Source organism: Neolamprologus multifasciatus, chromosome 7 (assembly GCF_963576455.1).
Source record: "Neolamprologus multifasciatus chromosome 7, fNeoMul1.2, whole genome shotgun sequence".
In the NCBI taxonomy this organism is placed as follows: domain Eukaryota; kingdom Metazoa; phylum Chordata; class Actinopteri; order Cichliformes; family Cichlidae; genus Neolamprologus; species Neolamprologus multifasciatus.
The window spans coordinates 46,449,571-46,467,802 of record NC_140445.1 but is presented as its reverse complement, the minus strand read 5'-3'; the positions used below and the strand labels follow the sequence as shown (position 1 = coordinate 46,467,802).

The window sequence follows — 18,232 nt, the reverse complement described above, 5'->3', positions numbered from 1 at the left end:
CTGGCAGCACTCCGTTCTAGAAACTCTCTGATATGTTCAGCCTAATCTTTATGGTAGCCTGGTTTGGGTTCAAGTGTTTTGATTAAAAACAATATTGATATCCACAAAGGCTTTGAAATAATTTGAATACCCAATCTAATGCTTTTTTAAAAAATATATAAATTAGTGATTGAGTGTGGCAAATACAGTAAAAAAGTGCAGTCTTTATTTTTCTGCACAGCTGCCACACTTACTTTGCTTGGAGTAAGAAGTAGGAAGTAACAACAAGCAGTTCAGGCAGGACTTGTGCTTACTTGTAAAGATGTTATGTGGCTGGGGTTTTGAGTGGATTCCTATTTTGTTTTGTTTTTTCAGAACCAGGTCAAACATTTTCACTCTGAGTAAAAGAAACAAACCTATCAAGTCAGAAGAGTATGCTTTCTTTGGGCTTTATGGGAAGTATGACCTTACGACCCAAAACTTATACAATGCACAGATATCAGTGAGCTAAACTCAGCAAGTTTGGGACTGAGCACCTCTCTCTGCAACTGGATACTAGATTTCCTGTCAGAGAGGCCTCAGTCCGTCCGAATCGACGACAACATCTCCAGCACCATCAGGCTGAGCTCAGGAGCTCCTCAGGGCTGTGTTCTCGGCCCACTGTTGTTCACTCTCCTGACACACGACTGCACCGCCCTACACAGCTCTAACCACATCATCAAGTTCGCTGACAACACAACCGTGGTTGGACTCATCAGCAGCAACGACGAGTCTGCGTACAGAGATGAGGTTCAGCAGCTGGCGTACTGGTGCAGTGAGAACAACCTGTCACTGAATGTGGACAAAACCAAGGAGGTGATTGTCGACTTCAGGAAGACTCGCTCCACCCACACACCACTCAGCATCCGCGTTTCCATTGTAGAGACTGTTAACAGCATCAAGTTCCTGGGAGTTCACATCTCAGACGACCTCACCTCACCAACACCACCTATATCACCAAAAAGCCCCAGCAGCGCCTCCACTTCCTGAAGCGGGCCAACCTCCCTCCTCCTATCCTCACCATGTTCTACAGGGGCACCATAGAGAGCGTTCTGACCAGCGGCATCTCCGTGTGGTTCGGCAACTTTAATGATGGTGATCACAGCAAATTACAATGGATTGTTAAAGCAGCTGCCAAGATCATCGGAACATCTCTCCCTCTGCCACAGGACATCTTCCACAACCGCTTCATCAGTAAGGCCTCCGGCATCGTGCTTGACCCCTCACACCCCTCACTTGGACTCTTTTCTCTCCTTCCACCCGGCAGACATTACTGCAGCATTGGGGCCCGATCAAAGGTATCCACAAGCCATCAGACTCCCTTCCACAGTATCTTAGCTGATCATAAGACTGCTGTCTTCTGGACAGAGACCTCAGATGTTGTGTCTGAAATCAGCTGGAGCCAGTCTTGCAGCTTGGGGGTTGCGGCTACCAATGCTTCCTCATGTTAATGTCACAGGAGTATGTTTGTGTGGCAATAAATTAAAAATAAACACAAACTATGGAAGTTAGAGGTTGTACATTATTCATCTAAATGAAAACATCACACACAATTCATTTAAATGTAGCAAACAATAAGCATAAATGTGGAAAGTTATATTCTTTAAATTCCTCTTATTTTTTTCTTGAGTTGTCTCAGACTCGGTCACGTGTTTTGTAAATGGATTACTGATTAAATGACAAAAAGGATTTAACAATAAATAATGCTTTCTGTCATTTGGGATTTTATAAGGAGTGTCTTTCACTAAGTAGAAACGTTTTTTTCCTGTTCTTCCCACTTTAACAACAGCACCTCAATGCAGCGTGGAGTAGCGCATGCGCGTTACGGTAGACGGAAGCCGCTGCTGGCGGTCTGCCGTCTTTTCCCCACTCCGTGCTCCTTGAATGACTTGTACCGACTTCTTCAGCTGCCGCTCCCTCTATACACCGGTAGTTTTCCGGTGTCTGGACCTACTTTGTGTGACTTACCAGGAAGCTGGATCTTCTTCGTGACTGACAGACTTTGAATCCCTTTAAAGCAGATTTTCGGTACGTGCCGCTGACAACTTACAGTGAAGCTTTGGCTACTTCGTTTGTAACAAGAGCTGTTTGTTAAACTGATCCGACTGTACAGCAAGTGTTTGGCTGCGAGCCTCCTTTCTAAATGAGATCTCCGAATAACCCCGACTAGCTAAAGCTACTTGCTACATGCAGATTATCTTTGCTAAACTGTGAGCAAACATACAGCCTGAGGGCTGCTAGCGTGTTAGCTAACACATTCTGTGTGTCCACGTTTGCACTAAGTTAACCCAGCATACTATGCATTAATGTGCACAGTATATCTGCAGCTTAGAGGGCAATGGGCTCCCTGTGCATACCAGAGCAACTCTTGGTATTATTAGCACGAAACACGGAGATCATATTTTAAACCTGCAGTTTCATCTTGGTGTCAATCTGGATCTTATCAGCTGAAATAATCTGAATCAGAAAGTGTGAATTGTATTAGGTTAAAAAAGAAAAGAAAAATTAAGAGGCTGGGGGAGGGAAGGGGGTCATTGTATAGTAGTATAGTATAGTTCTTTATACATAAATCAATTTACGAATCATAACTGGATGAAAGAAATGTCCACAAACAAATGTGGAAATTTACAATAAACAAACTTGCAGATTTAAAAGTTAAAAAGTGGCAAATTTGTGTGAAACAGAAATATACCTTTATCTTTGAGCCTTAGCAAAATGCAAATCGATGTTATGTTTTAAAAAAAATCAACATCTAATGTTGATTTAATTGAAGGACACTATCCATAGAGGTAAGGTTGTGGGTGTGTTTGTTTGTTTGTTTCTCCTGTGCCAGGCTGTAAACATATTTATTTTGGTGTTAAACTTGATGTTTTAGTAGAGGACTGATTCCTCAAGTGGCCATTGGAGGGACTGCAGTTTTTGGAGCCCCTGGCTTAATTCCAATTGTGATACAAGACATTTAGAGGAATTTAGATTTTTACGGTGATCAGATTTTTTAATTTTTTTTTTAAGTTTTTAAAATTAAAAATCATTAAAATAGCTGCTCTTTGGGTTTTTTTTTTTTTTGTCAATCCATTAATAGATAACACCAAATAGTTTTAGTTAAGAAACCTGCAAGATCAAGAAAATGTTACAGCTTGTATAAATATATGAAACACCTCCTGCATGACTGGATGAGTTTTGAATACCAATGGTTAATATTAAAGCAAGATTGTCCGACTTCCTTTGTCTCAGGAGCGTGTGGGAGAGCATCATGTGGAGGAAGGCTTTGGTAGCGGCCCTGCTGGCACTAGCTGTTGGCTATTTCTACGGCAGCCCGGAGCTGCCGGAGCAGATCCTGCAGTACATCAGCCTGCCAAACTTCCAGACTTCATCTCAAAACCTGAACAGTCAGAACAGCTTGGAGCGGGTGATCTCCAGCGCCTGGGAGGCTCTGATAACGCTACCAACCCGGCAGTGGAGCAGAGTGGCAGTGGGGTGAGTCACAGAGTTAAACAGTAACAGAGGTCTTTGTAAGAAATAGATTTGCGCATTTACTCAGGCGTGTCACCTGAAGGTGCTGTGCTGTGCAGTGCACATGGAGAGGCTGTAGTCTGCTCTGCCAGTGTGAAGAAATGTGTTGTCATGAGTCAGAGCTGAGGAGAAGGAGGTGTCTAAGAGAATTAAGTCATTTGCAACCTGTAGCCTGCTTTGGAATGGCCAATGAACGCAACCAGATTATCACATGGCAAAAGATGATTGGCTGAAGCTGAAGGACGGCCCACTGGAGGAATGGAACCCCCCCCCTTTTTTTTTCTCTTTTTTTTTTTAAAGAGGGAGAAGTGAAACAATACACCGGAAGTCCCACTGAAACGGTAGGATAGTTGCATCCAGGACTGCTGTGACGACAGGAAGAGATGCTTTATTTAACATGAGTGGTAAAACCAATTCAGCTTATCTGGATGTCCACTGATGATTCTCAAATACAATTTTCTTGATTTTGCATTTTATAATTTTTGCCAGCATTGAGCGTTCTCATTACTGTTGCAAGCCATGATTTCAATTAATTGCAGAACACTAATAGTGTTTTGTCTCCACCAATCAGGAAAAGTCAAACAAAATACCAAAAAAGATTTGTGATTGCTCTTAAATAAACAGTTGAGCTGTTTGGTATCCACTCGCACTTTATTCACCTGTGTTAGTAGGTTAGAATATGCAGGTTTCAAATTCCCTTACTTTTACTCTTAACGTAAAGAATACAACATTTACTGTGACCCACAGGCTACGTGGAGTATGACAATTTTCCATAAGTGCCATTAACGTCAAACCTCTGTTTTTAAGAGGACAAGGCTTAAAGAAATTAGTAAACATTCAAAAACATCAACACACCCATTGGTGTAATTCTGCCCCCTGTTGGTGTGTTAGTGAAATGTGATAGGGGAACTACAAAAAGTACCTTTAAAGCAAGTTTTCCTTGCATCTGTACAAAACCCTGATGTTTTTACTGAAGGAATTGTTACTTGTTTTGTGACACTGGTGGATTTGCCTCCTTTTTAACATCACCAGTTTGGTCATTTTGTCTGATTTACCCGTGAAATAACCCGTAGTCTGTACTTGCCTCTCTAAGGGTAAATGCCTGCGTGGACGTGGTGGTCTCAGGAGTTTCACTCCTGCAGGCTCTGGCTGTGGATCATGGCATCGGCCAGGATCACGAAGTGCTGCACTCCAAAGAGGACTTGAAGGAAGCTTTCATCCATTACATGGGGCGTGGAGCGGCCGCTGAGCGCTTCTTCAGTGACAGGGAGGCTTTTCAGAGGATTGCGCGTGCAGCAGCAGAGTACCCCAATGCAAAGGCAAGAGGGCTGCTTTACTCCTCAGGCAGCTGTTTCCTTTATTTCTTTTAATGTTTTTTAAAATAAATACTTCCTTCTCAAAAAATCTTTGCATCATCTTCCAGTTCTACGTGGGAGGAAATGCTGCCCTGATTGCTCAGAAGCTTGCGACATACCCTGATCTGATGGTAGACCAGCAGTTTGATATTTCTGTCTTAAACACGTACACAACATTTCATTTATTTAGAAGCATTAGCTTTTTGCTGTGGTAGCCCCCCAAACACGCTATAACACTGTAATTCTGGATATTAGAGCATCTCTGTCACAAATCCGGGAATTTATTCTAAGCAAGTGGCACAAAAATAAGTAAATGGTAGCCAGGCTGGGGAAGTTTAGAGTATCTGGATGAAGAGCTTATAAATATTGTTTTATGTAACAGGTTTTGCTTTGTGGTCCAGTTGGTCCTAAACTTCACGAGATGTTGGATGAGCAGATAATTGTTCCCCCAGATTCCCTCCAGGAGACGGATGAGTTTCACCTCATCCTGGAGTATAAAGCAGGTAAAGAAGAAGACGCTGCAGCCCGGGCAAGATTTCTTCCCTCACTTCAGCCTGGATGAGTAATATCACAGCTGTGTGTATGTGCTCCTCTTCTCTGTCTCCAGGTGAGAAATGGGGTTCAACTCAGGCACCTCAAGCCAACCGCTTCATCTTTTCTCACGACATGTCCAACGGGAAGATGAGCTCACTGGAGACTTTTGTGGCGAGCCTGGAAGAGTTCCAGCCCGAGCTTGTCGTCTTGTCTGGGCTCCACATGATGGACGGTCAGGGCCGAGAGCTGTGGGAGGAGCGGCTGAAAGAGGTCAGCTGGCTTTAAGCTCATCTTCTGCTTTCATGTTTAGTTTATTAAACTTTAGTCTTCATTATTATTTGTTGTTACGCAGTTCAGTTTTCTTGGTATAACGCAGATTCACGGCAGTCGGTGCTTTATATTGTAAAGACCCTGCAATAATACAGACACAGCAGTATATCCAGCAGGCAAGAAGTGTATATGTTTTTATTTATTGATTGAATTTAATGTAAAAAGTGCCTCTCTTCGTACGTACGCACACACACAGCCTTGCACCCACTTCTTACACAAATCTATTTCAGTTCTGTTTGATGCACTGTTATAACGAGGGGATAGAAGATGCTTTGTATCAATTATTCATCAGTTTATCTGCGTGTTCATGACTAAAATAATCTGAGTTCATCTGCCAAGGGGGTTATGATTTTGGCAGCATTTGTGTGCGTGCTTGCCATTCCGTCTGTAAACACAATAGGTGGAAAAGTTTTGAATGAATCCTGATCAAACTTTGTAGAGGTGTGGAGCGAGGTCCACTGAAGTCTTCAAGGTCAACTTCATGATTGATAAATTGATAAAAAGCCTTATAACTGACTGATGATTCTTACAAATGTGTCGCCATATAGACAGTAAAGATTTAAAATATCATGTCATATTTGACCTCTGACCTTTCCTTTAAGATCAACAGATTGATCTGAAGATCCAAATGATAATATTGCTATACAGATCTATTGAAAACTATGTTTCTCTCTGCTGGTGTGTGTAGTGACACCATGTAGGCATATAGGGAATGATATATGTGGATTCTAAATGTCATGTTACAGTTTGGATCCAAATAAGTGTAAGAACGTTCCCGTAGACGTAAACACCGGCCTGAGACTGAGCTGCCTCGATGAAGGTTTATGCTATATAATTCTGGGATCTTTGCTTCCTGTCTGTAGGCTGTCTCGGCCATATCTGACATCCGTAAAGACATTCCCATCCACCTGGAGTTGGCGAGCATGACCGACAAAGACTACATGAACAGCATAATGCAGGAGGTACATGTGGAGTGCAGCTGTGGCTCTGAGTTTTAACAAAATCTCTTGCAGCAAAGATTCATGTGCTTAGTGTCTTCACATCCCCGTGGAGTTCTGTATATTTAAAGTTTGTTTGTTTGTTTGTTTTCCTGATTCCTGTTAGCAGGTTATGCCCATTGTCAGCTCCATTGGGTTGAACGAGCAGGAGCTGCTCTTCCTCTCTCAGGCCGGAGAGGGACCTCATGCAGAAATGGTGGCCTGGAAAGGCATCCCGGATGTGGGTCGGGTCAGCGACATCCTCCTGTGGATCCTGGAGCAGCACGGCCGCAGTGAGCCATCGTCAGAAGCCGATCTCACTCGGATCCACTTCCACACGCTGGCCTACCACATTCTGGTTACAGTAGACGGATACTGGGGGAACCAGGTGGCGGCGGTGATGGCCGGAGCGCGGGTGGCCAGCAATCAGGCCTGTGGCCTCCAGTCTGTCGACGTCAGCAAGGTGGAGCTCAAAGCCCCTCTGGAGTTTTATAGCTCCCACATGGAGTCCCGGGAGCAGCTGTCCCTGAACCCAGCAGAGCCTGTTACAGTGTGGCACCGCGGAAACGTCACATTTTACTTCACGCCGGTGCTGGTCTGCAAGCGCCCGCTTCGGACAGTTGGGCTCGGGGATGCCATCTCAGCAGAGGGACTGCTTTACTCAGAGTTACTTCCCCAGCAGCCTTTCTGAGGTTTGCTTCCAGCGGACTGTCAGCATGGCAGACGGTGAGAGGAGCTTAAAAGAACCGGAGAGGTCTCAACTCCTACCGTGGTCGGCGGGATGGAGTTGCCAGATCTCCGGTTTTAAATCCAGCCCATGGACTCATCCAGCCTGCCCTGATCCTCTCTGTTGTCCCTCCTTCATTTTGCTCGGGCTGACACAGAAACTGCGAGGTGGCCTGAGGCTTGAGGCTATGCTCTGGATGCAGTTCGAAAGCCATCTTCGCAAACTCCAAAGAGTTTTGTCGGCCCAGCAAAACTTCCTTCTGACCTGCATATCTTCAGTATGCTGTGCCTTGAGAAAATACACGAGAAGTTATTGTTAAATATTTTATCCATATTATAGAGCTGAACAAACAAAAATGACCTTGAAGCTGTGACACAAACAGCTGAAACTGGAAACTGATGCACATGTGACCATGTGGTAGAGTTAAGCGAGAGATTTGCTTCTTCAACTTTGGGTGCATAGAGCTTAGTCAATAGAACAGCTTTAAAGGGTTATTCTGTCATGTTTATCAAGCATTACTCAGTGTCTGACTTATTTACATGTACGAACTGTTATCTATGTTATCTAGGCATACTTGACTTTAACTTTATATTATTTCTTAGCATAGAGAAAACACTAGACTGTGACAACTTGTGTTTTGTTTGTTTGTTTGTTTTTCTAGTGTTTGACCAAAACACTCTGGCATACAATGACATTTTAAGCTTGAAACCTCCACAGCACCATCCTTATTTTTTTAATAATGAATAAGAAAGTCTCATATGGCGACTTGAAATATGCTTCTGAAGCGGGTCCTTCTTTATGTAAGCTCTGTTTACAGTGAGATACCAGCTATTTAACTTAAAATGGACCTGTTATTGCTTATCTTTCATCTGTCCCGTGTATACTGTTAATAAGGGTTGATGCTCATATTAAACCGGGCAGAAATTGCAAAAATTATGACGTCCTACGTTCAGGTAATCCCTGTAAGATAAAAGCTGAACTTGGGCTGCATTAAACACCTGGTTTCGAATGTTTGTTTTTTTTTCTTTTTTCTTTCTTGGCTCTATCTGATGTCACTGAGGGCTTAGACCTGCAGTTTAAACCTTCTATTTGCCAGGGGCAGTCAATCCAAAAGGCGCTTGTTTCAGACTGTAATTACCACAGTAGCTCCTCATTAGAGATAAAACAAGTAAAAGTCAGAGTTACTGCAGTTTTCTTCCTGTTTCAGTCATACAACCTCTAATCATGTCACACGATCGGCTTGAATCAGTGAAAGCTGGCCAGTAGGACTCCTCTGCTTACAGCCCTAGCATATAAGGAGATTCTTCTTCATGGGTTCTTTGTTGTTACTGGTTTCTGTATCACTTACAGTATGTAAAATAATGTGTTTTGTATACCTCAGACGGCCACTAAAGGCACGCAATAATAATGGAGTCTTAATGCAACCCTATGACACAGATGAGGGTGACATTTTCGTTTAGCAGGACCATTTCTTTGCACTAGCGGAGGTGACAGGTTTGCTGAGAAGGTGAATGTAAGCTGAATTCTCAAAACTCCTGCTTTTTTTCTTTCTCTCTTTCTTTTTTTGAGCAAATACAATCTGTTCAACTTCACATACTTCATATTACGTCTTGCATGTTTTTAACATTTGTAACTGTCATTTGCATTTGTCATTAAAATGTATGTGGAGAGAGAGAAGTATGTGTCGTGCGACTGGTGATGCAGAATATTACGTGTATTTGTGTGGGCTGTAAGAGATAATGAGTCCCGATAGGCAGAATTTTAAGATGTTTTTTTTTTCCCTTTATTTCTTAATGGGTTTGTTTTATTTGTTTCTCATCATTTACCTGCTAAAATAAAATCAATTGAAAATCAATAGATGAACTTACAGTGGAACATTTATGTCTTAAAATGGAAATTAGATGCTGTTGTGAGGTAATTTGCATTTGTGGTTCAATAAATGTGTAAAGGGTCCAGAAACACGGTGTTGATGGATCAGTGCTGTGTTAGGTGGCGGATAAATAAATCTGAGTCTCCTCTGTACTTGAACTGCATGATTTGATTCCCATTCTGGTGTTATGTGATATGAAATTTTCTATAGTCTAAGGAGCTTGGAAAGAAAGGGGTTGGACTTCTTCAAGCCACACTAGTATGATTTTTTTTTTTTTTTTTTGTTAGTTTTCCAGCATTTTGCATAGCTTTCTGGTCATTTTATTCATTTATTGGTGCTTTTCCATTAGTTTGTAGATATTCTGTCTCTTGTTTTGCTTCTCACTTTAGTTGCATGTGCATGCTTTGTCTTTTCGTGGTAGTTTTATATATTTTTTGTTGCGTCTCTTCTGTATTTGTGATTGTTTTCTGTCTTGTTGATCACTTTTGTGTCTCTTTGTGGCCTTTAGGATATCATTTAGGTTGTTTTGTGTTACACTTTTGGGTGAATAGTGCTTTCCCCTCACAGTAAGAAGGTCCTGGGTTTGAATCTAGTCCAGCCTTATATTTTCTTTCCTTCCTCTTCCTTAGTATTAGTGTAACAAGGCCAGACTCATTGAGACCCTGGTTGGCTGTCTCAGTAGTCTACAATATCAGTGGTTTGTGTGCCTAAAGACCACCACAAAGCAAAACACATTTTTAAGGCAACTTGTATTTTTATCTCCAGGTATAAAAACCTCGTTTATGATGAATGATATTGGTAACAATGGGAGCCTGGCAGAAACTAGTCTGTGTAAGGACAAGAAAACTCACCGTCCATACGTTTCTTAGGGAAACATTTCTTTTCCATTGTTAGGAATACTTGAACACTCAAAAAAGACAAAAATAAATGTTACGCGTCTACATTTGATTGGCTTATCCTGTACGTGATCCAATCAAAGCTCCGTGCGTCTCTGCGCAGGGTTGAAACCCCGCCCCTGTGTGGTCGAGCCGGCCTGTAGCCTTTGGAGAGGGCGCCTCCACAGTCTCCACCCCCGGATACCACACTCACTCCTTCCCCCGGCCCTTTATAAACGTAGCAGCGCTAACAGGCCGTTCCCGGGCTGTTATTTTTTTTTCTCGTTGATGGTTAGACTCTGTGAGAGAAAGATGAAGTTCCTCATAGCTGTTACAGTTATTGTGGGATCCCTGATTTTTCTCGCTTTCCCGAATGGCTCGGCTGCTGACGAGAAGAAGAAAGCCCCCAAAGTAACAGCGAAGGTGGGTGTTAGCCTGTTAGCAGAAATCTTTGCTCTTATTTCTCGCTGTCCGCTGATGCTAACGGGAAGCTGCAGCTTGTAAAGCCACGTCACAACCAAGCTGGCCTGCAGGACGCCGTCTGCTTGACTAAGCTAGTAGACATTTAAGCTTTTCCGATATCAGCTGTGATTGCATTTATAAAGCACTCCGTGAGGTCAGGACTAAACTGACGCTGATGGACTAATATCCCAGAGCTAGCTGTCCATGGAGATCATGGAGCTAGCTCGCCAAGAATGTTAGGCCTTTATCTTAACTGTATGTAATCCCAAACACATTGTTCATAAATGGCCCCACCTTCCTTTGGCTTTTTCTTATCTGTTCATTTATTTATCAAATATAAAGAGATAAAACTGCAGCTGTGTGGGGTTCGGGTGTTTTTGTCTGGCATATTGTGTCTGGTTTGTCCACGTCTACAGATTGAAGGAAGCTCTAAACTGGCCGTTAACTGAGCCATCGTGTTGGAACAGACTTGCTATAAAACCCGATAAGTAACATCAAGTAGTTGCTTTCATTATTAAATAAATGTATAATATGTGGTGTCATAGGTCAGAGTTGAATTTAAGCAAAATTTTTCTTCCCGTGGTTTTATCATGCAATCAAAGGATGTCGTAGGTGAATAAATAAACTGCTGTACATGTTAGTTAGACTTCTTGCAATAATGAAGCCAGCTGAAACGATATTTCGGTATTATATTTTATACTATAATACAAAAAAGAGGGGGAAAACCCTTTTAGTCTTTACACGACTTCACACATTAACCATCGGGACTTTTATGTTGCAGGTCTTATGAGATTGATATTCAACCAAAGAAACAACAACAAAAAAACAAACACCAGGGATATTTTGAAAATTTAAATTGTCCTTCAGTAGCGGGATTTCCCCAGACTCAAAATCTGCATTTTGCTGTTTTTAGCTATTAGATGAAGAAAAATGTACTAAATGTGTTGTTCAGACCTACCACCAAATAACAGCAAGTACCTTGACAACCTCAAAGGGAAGAAAGGCACAAAAAAATTCAGAATCTAATGATTGCTCTTGCTTTGCGTACACGAGCACAGTCTTTTAAAGTCTTATAATTTCACATGGAAGTGTCTGCAGGCAAACTACCCGGAGAGGTTAGGTTGCAGCTGTCAGTTCATTAAATTACATGGGAGTTTAATCTTAGTGTTGTGAAGAACATAAACTACGTATTTAATTATTCTGACCCACCAGTTTTTACTTTTTGTTAAATATCAGTGACTTGGATCAAGCTGTGGGGGGTGGGGGGGCTTTGAGCGCTGATCCTGGGTTGGTAACCTGGTTCTTGGGACACGGATCAGGACATCACCTCTCCCAGGAAGGAGGCAGAGCTAGTTCAAGAGATTGAGAACTAAAATTAGATGTATCTGGGCTCACCCCCACACACAGCTTGAGTTCTGGATCCAGTCTTCTGGTGAATGGTGGAACTATAGAGATGGGGGGGCAGGGAACGTAGGTTCAGAGTTGAGCCGCTGCATTTGCCTAAAATGATGCAAATGTTAAAGCATTTGGACGCCTCCTTCTCTGGCCGGACGGAGGACATGCTGGCTGTCAGCAGGGACATGGCAGTGGTAGCTTGTGACAGTGAGCGCTGGGTTACTCTGCTTGGAGTACTACCGTCATGCCTGCAGAAGAATATGGATGGATGAAAATCCATTAAAAAAATCAGTTTTTTGAAAAAACAAACAAAAACATGTGTAAATGATTTTATAAACTGCTTTTTAAATGTATTTTTTAATAGGTTTTCTTCGACATTAGAATTGGTGATGAAGACGTTGGAAGGGTTGTCATCGGACTGTTTGGGAAAACCGTTCCCAAAACGGTTGACAACTTTGCTGCCCTGGCAACAGGAGAGGTGAGAAGCCATTTCTTCCTTTTGTCACCATTGACCATTGTATTTGTGAATAAACTGAAGGGGGTGATTTGGTCAACATGGGCAGAAACTAAAATCAGTATTTCTCTACTCATTCATTTCAGATGTTTCAAGTGGTGCTCATGATAATTTTTTGTAATTTGCAATTGAACAGAAAGGATTTGGTTATAAGGGCAGCAAATTCCACAGAGTCATCAAGCAGTTCATGATCCAGGGTGGAGATTTCACCAGAGGAGACGGCACTGGAGGTGAGACGTCAGGACTTGACAGATTTTTTTTTTTTTTTCTAGCAGGAATTAATTTGCATTTTCGCTGTCCTGGGTTTACAATGTACCAGGGCTGGGGTTGGGCGCGTAATCACAATCTGCTGACATAGTTAACTCTCTCTGTCCATAGTGTGGTTAGCACATTGGTTTGGCAAGCAAAAGGTTACTCATTCAATTCTAGCCAAATCCAAAGACAGTCAGCATCAACATATCTATTGTGTGCTAAGAGCCTGTTCAGTTCACAAACACTCCTTTACCATTTTTGTGGCTTTACTGGTCGAGTTCATTCTGAGAGCGACTGCATTCAGCGTTCCTGAATAATTAAAGTGAAGATAAGCGTTTGCAGCAATCGGGCCATTCAAATGAGTTGCAAAGGTCAGTGCAGGGAGGGAGTGGAAATGGCTAATATATAAACCTTTTTCTCTTCGAAGGCAAGAGCATCTATGGAGACCGTTTCCCTGATGAGAACTTCAAGCTGAAGCACTACGGGCCCGGCTGGCTCAGCATGGCCAACGCTGGCAAGGACACCAATGGCTCCCAGTTCTTCATCACCACAGTTCAGACTCCATGGCTGGATGGGAAGCACGTGGTGTTCGGAAAGGTCCTGGAGGGCATGGTGAGTCATGTAAATGGCTGAAGGGGTTCAGGGGAAATTATCACCTGAAATATGAATTCTAGGAGCTGATCTGAGCTACTAAAACAGACAGTTGATCAGTTTATTGTTCAATTTCTTACTCAGGTTTAGCAATTGGGGAAAATAAAATAATTGCAATAAAATTATTTCCCATCTTATAAATCAGGCACACACATGCACTGTTAAGTTTAAGCCGAGATGACTAAAACAGCCCCAGTTAGTAAAATCTGCCTAAAACTGTAAAGAGTTTTTGTAGGTGAGGCCTTGCAAACATAAATAACAGTTGCATGCGGCGGCTGCTGCTGCTGCTGCCTTTGTTCCCAGATCTTTGACCCAGTTTAGGCATGTGTGACAGTTAGCATCAGCTTTGGCTCTCCAAGGAGTCAATGCTGATGTACGCAAGTCCAGACATGCCTGGAATTCTCGGCAGGCTGGCTCGAGCTCGTCTGTGTCCTTTTGAGTCGATGCTTTCATGCAAAGTCGGTTTGAGTTTCTAAACTTGTTGCTCCTCCCGTAGTTTGGTTTCTTTTCATAAACTTTAAGAAAACCAGAATGGGGCACTACAGACTATATGAGAACATTGAGCCAGCTTACTGACCAGATGGGGGAACTGTAGCTCAGGAGATTGTGGGTTGTATACTAATCAGGAGGTTGGCGGGTTGAGCCCTCATTGGCTTCTCTAGTCTGCATGTCAGAGTATCCTTGGGCAAGATACCTGAACTCTGAGTTTCTTCTGAGGCATCATCAGTGTGTGTGAGTGTGGCTTTTTGGATTAAAAGGGTTTAGGCTTTTAAAAAACAAAAAGCACTAAATGTTTGTGTGAATGAGGCTTGCAGTAAGAAAGTGCTTTGAGTGCTCAAAGAGTAGAAAACTGCTAGTAGCTGTCCACGTGTCTGGGTGTGAGATCAAAAGTAAATGCAAGGTAGAAAGTGGTACTACTGTGTGCTCTGCACATCAAAGCAGCGCAACATAATTTATAATTTATCACACAGTGAGGGTTTTTTTTCTCCCTAAACTTCTAGATATGTCAGGTTTTGAAAATGCATGGGGAAATGAAAATGTAAGGGGAATAATCCAGGAGAGCACAATGAGTTAGGAGGAAGTGGTGTGTGACTCCAAAGTCACCAAAAGTATGTGACGATTAGCTGGAAATTAAGCGTATGCAACACCTAAAGACCCCTGCACTGTTACAGTAGTGGGCTTCAGCAGTAGTTTCTTTCTAACCAGTATTTATTCAGGTTTTAAAACTACCAGTTTAACCTAGTGGAATGCAACTAAGGACATTACTCCAGTACTGTACTTTGTTCTTTAAACTGTAAATAAAGTGCACTATGCATTATAGGCCATAAATTGCATGTAGCAATATATAAAGTTATGCAAATGTTTTTATTAAGCTTCAATAAAAGCTCAAGTTTCAAAAAAATTGTATTTTGTGGTTCAGGGTTAAACTGTACATAAGATTGCTCAACTTTGACCAAAAGAAGAGTACATTTCTTTCAAATTAACTCTGTATTGATTTTATTTACTTATTGTCTTGTTGAGGGGGAAATGTAACTGTACGTTCATCGTTTTATCTTCTAGGACGTGGTGAAGAAGATCGAGGAAACGAAGACCGACGGGCGTGACAAACCTCTGAAAGATGTCATCATTCACGACTGTGGAAAAATTGAAGTGGAGAAGCCATTCGCAGTTGCCAAGGAGTAGAGCGCTGCTGTAAGGTTAACTAGGAGAGCCGGACTGGGGAAGGAGGGGGCAAGTGGGTGGGATTAGGGAGAAATCGTGCAGGCCACCTCGTTTTAACACTCGGCTCTGTGGTCCAGGGGGAGGGGTTTGGGGTAATTCAGTGGCTGCTGTCTTAATGCACCAGAAAAGGATCGACTTCAAGCAACCGTGACAACATACTGGGTCCATTTAACAACGAGCATTCCAAGGTGCACTTTTTTGTAAGAAAAAGGAAATGAAATCTGAAATAAAGGTTTCAGTTTTTGTTAAACTGATGTGTACATTTCATTGCGGTCTCCTTGAAGCTCATGTATTTAATGCATTTACATAAAAGATCGATTTGGTTTTAACACAAGATTTTTATGAAGTCACGCAGTTCTTCTTGTGAGCACTAGGTGGAGCGACTTGCCTGCTGTTATCGCCGGGAACTGAAACCAGAGTTTGAAGCTCAGTGCAGCACCACAGAGCGAACAGAATAAAGTATATTTTTCACCAATTTCTCTAAGTATGGGTTTTTAATTAAATAAATTTAGCTGATAACCAGGAAGCCCCACTGAGGTCAATTCTTCACAAAGGAAACAATAACCAAAGTGTCAGCCATACAAACTCAAAGGCCACCACATAAAATGGGAAAACATGATCAACAGATGCCCTCAACAAAAGCGAGCCCAGTGGCCCTGAGGAAAATGAGCCCTTAACTGTGAAATTTCTCAAGAGTCTGTTAAATTCTGCAATGTATGGTTTCATTGCAGGTGGATATTTTTCTTGTAATCAGTGGCACAAAGCAAGCTTTCAAAAGTCAAAGGTGCTCCTGCTAATTTCTGTGAAGCGGGGGGGAGGCTGATGCGTTTCCATCACCAAAGCAATCCACGTTGTGAAATCCTGACATGTCAAGGCTGCTGGTGGCCTAAAATGAAGAGCATATTGCAATATACAGTCAAAATGGTACAAGGACTGGACTGGAAATGAGTGAAAGTGTTCAAAGAAAAACTTCTCTAGATCTCTAGAAAACCTGGAGGACTGTTGGTCAAGAGAACCTTTAAAAAGTTACAGAGAATCTGGTCCATTGGATGCAAAATAAGGGGTGGCTCAAGACTTTTGCACAACACTGTTTTTACGTCAGAATATTTCTCTGCTTATGCAGTCAGTGCAAGCAGTTGTCAGACAAACTGCCATAGACCAGTGACTACGGAGCCTAAAATGGGGAAAAAAACTAACACACATTCATTGTCATGTGTCAGACATACAAAGACATGATTGTGCTCCTGCTCCTCACCTCTAAACACAATTAAAGGACACTTCTAGTTAAAGGAATTTAAAGTTGTCAGCAGCTGGCGGCATTTGTGTGCCACACTTGGCTTTAATCAAAATTGTAATTGTAGTTAATTATTGAGACATTTAATTAATAATTTAATGATGTATTTAATTAGTTGGTTTTGTCTCCTCATCCTCTAGTAAAAAACAGGAATGAGCATAAGAAATCCACCAGCGAGGTTTTAAAAATGTAAGATGACTAAATTTTGCCTAAATAAGTTTTATGACTAATAAATGTTTGATCAGCTGTGTTGAAACATCGTTTGCACGAAGATTTTGCATCATGGGATAGTTTCCAAAAAATAAAATCAAGTACCTCTCACTACCTTCATGAGGTATCATCATCTACCTGAGTTCTGGATTCCAGTGACACTGGCTACTCATAGATCTGGAGTTATATCCAGTAACCACTGTTTTTCTTTTAGAGAAGCAGAGTAATAAAGAGCAGCAGGAGGCTCAGTGGAGAGAATCAAAGCAGGCTGCTGCACTCTGTACACAGAGTAGGGATGTGTTTTAATATCACGCTGCTCCTGTGGCAAAGCCAACGCTCTAAACATGTTTGAACACTTTGTAGACAGGTGTGGTCTGTTGAGTTAAAATTAACAGGAACCGTTCACCTTTTTTGCATTTAGATTAAAGATTGTGTGTTTGCTTTGAATCATCACGAAGGTACCCCGAATATGAAGCACATAAATAGCTCATTAATATACACGAGCAGCATATGAAATGTCCTTGAACGATGCCACATTGCTGCTTTAGTTTGCAATTTTGAGTAGAAAGGAAACAAGGGAAGTAATATTAAGCTTCACAGGTTTCCTGTTGATAAAAGGAGAGGAAAGGAGTGGGAAAATGCTTGTGAACAAAAAACAGCTTCTGCTTCAAGAGCCATGCCCAGCACATCTTTCTTTCGATGTACAGTATTTGATGGTGTGCTTACAGTTTTCTTCTACAAGGAGTCCAAACACCCTGAAACATAGAGTAAAAATCTCTTTATGAAAAAGGGAAAGAAAGAAAGAAAGGATCCTAGAAACAATGTGTCTAACCAAATACTTGTTCTGAAACTCATTACTTTGGCTTCCTGTGAGGAACCTTGGAGTCAATTTTGACCTTCAATGCACATGTTAAACAAATATGCAGGATATCTTTCTTGCTTTCTTGTGTTGCACAATATGTCTAAAATTTTAAAAATCCTGTCAAGTGTGAGAAGTGCAGAAACTCACTCACTCATGTTATTATCAGGTTGTCCTAAAAACTCTGAAAAGCCTTCAGTTGATCTAAAACGCTGCAGCAAGAATAGTGACTAGGCTACAAAGAGAGAGCATATTTTTCCCATACTGCTTCTCTTCATCTGTTTCCTGTTAAACCTGGAAATTTAAAATCCTTCTCCTCGCAAACAAGGTTTGAATAATCAGGCCCTATTTTATTTTAAGGACCTTATAATACCATATCACCCAAAAACAGCTCTTTGTTCTCAGCCTGTGGGCCTACTTGTGGGTCCCAGAGTATGTGAAAGTAAATTGGAGCTCGAGCCTTCAGCTTCTGGGCGTCTCTTCTGTGGAACCAGCTCCCAGTTTAGTGAAAACTTTTATCATTTCAGCTTCAGCCATCTGAACAAAAACAATCTACAGGTACACACCCCGTACCTGCATACTGGAAAGACTAGGAAAGCAAAGCTGATTTTCAGATGTTGTTGATTGTGAAGTTGCATAATTACAGAGTGAGGAAAAGCTTTGATTGGAATATA

General features: G+C 41.9%; 2 protein-coding genes across 3 annotated transcripts; both read left to right on the top strand.

The window, feature by feature from the left end:
• Window positions 1-1,825: 1,825 nt before the first annotated feature.
• adpgk (ADP-dependent glucokinase) lies at window positions 1,826-8,840 on the top strand. Of its 2 annotated transcripts, none has more exons than XM_085166435.1 (8): window positions 1,826-2,046; window positions 3,253-3,495; window positions 4,625-4,850; window positions 4,955-5,017; window positions 5,269-5,389; window positions 5,494-5,690; window positions 6,614-6,712; window positions 6,858-8,840. In XM_085166435.1, the coding sequence occupies exons 2-8, from the start codon at window positions 3,272-3,274 to the stop codon at window positions 7,416-7,418; spliced, it is 1,491 nt and encodes a 496-aa protein (XP_085022561.1). In that variant the 5' UTR covers window positions 1,826-2,046; window positions 3,253-3,271; the 3' UTR covers window positions 7,419-8,840. The 2 variants fall into 2 exon arrangements, with proteins under 2 accessions (XP_085022561.1, XP_085022560.1); XM_085166434.1 differs by having other exon boundaries at window positions 6,855-8,840.
• Window positions 8,841-10,401: 1,561 nt separating this feature from the next.
• ppib (peptidylprolyl isomerase B (cyclophilin B)) lies at window positions 10,402-15,445 on the top strand. Its single transcript, XM_085166436.1, has 5 exons — window positions 10,402-10,622; window positions 12,421-12,534; window positions 12,707-12,800; window positions 13,250-13,434; window positions 15,034-15,445. Exons 1-5 carry the CDS (start codon window positions 10,488-10,490, stop codon window positions 15,154-15,156), a joined length of 651 nt encoding a protein of 216 aa, XP_085022562.1. The 5' UTR covers window positions 10,402-10,487; the 3' UTR covers window positions 15,157-15,445.
• Window positions 15,446-18,232: the final 2,787 nt, after the last annotated feature.

Coding starts and splice junctions, on each gene's coding strand:
- adpgk (XM_085166434.1), top strand. CDS start 3,272: ATGTGGAGGAAGGCTTTGGTAGCGGCCCTGCTGGCACTAGCTGTTGGC. Junction 4,851..4,954: donor CAGAGTACCCCAATGCAAAG/GCAAGAGGGCTG, acceptor ATCATCTTCCAG/TTCTACGTGGGAGGAAATGC. Junction 6,713..6,854: donor TGAACAGCATAATGCAGGAG/GTACATGTGGAG, acceptor GATTCCTGTTAG/CAGGTTATGCCCATTGTCAG.
- ppib (XM_085166436.1), top strand. CDS start 10,488: ATGGTTAGACTCTGTGAGAGAAAGATGAAGTTCCTCATAGCTGTTACA. Junction 12,535..12,706: donor CTGCCCTGGCAACAGGAGAG/GTGAGAAGCCAT, acceptor GCAATTGAACAG/AAAGGATTTGGTTATAAGGG. Junction 13,435..15,033: donor GAAAGGTCCTGGAGGGCATG/GTGAGTCATGTA, acceptor TTTATCTTCTAG/GACGTGGTGAAGAAGATCGA.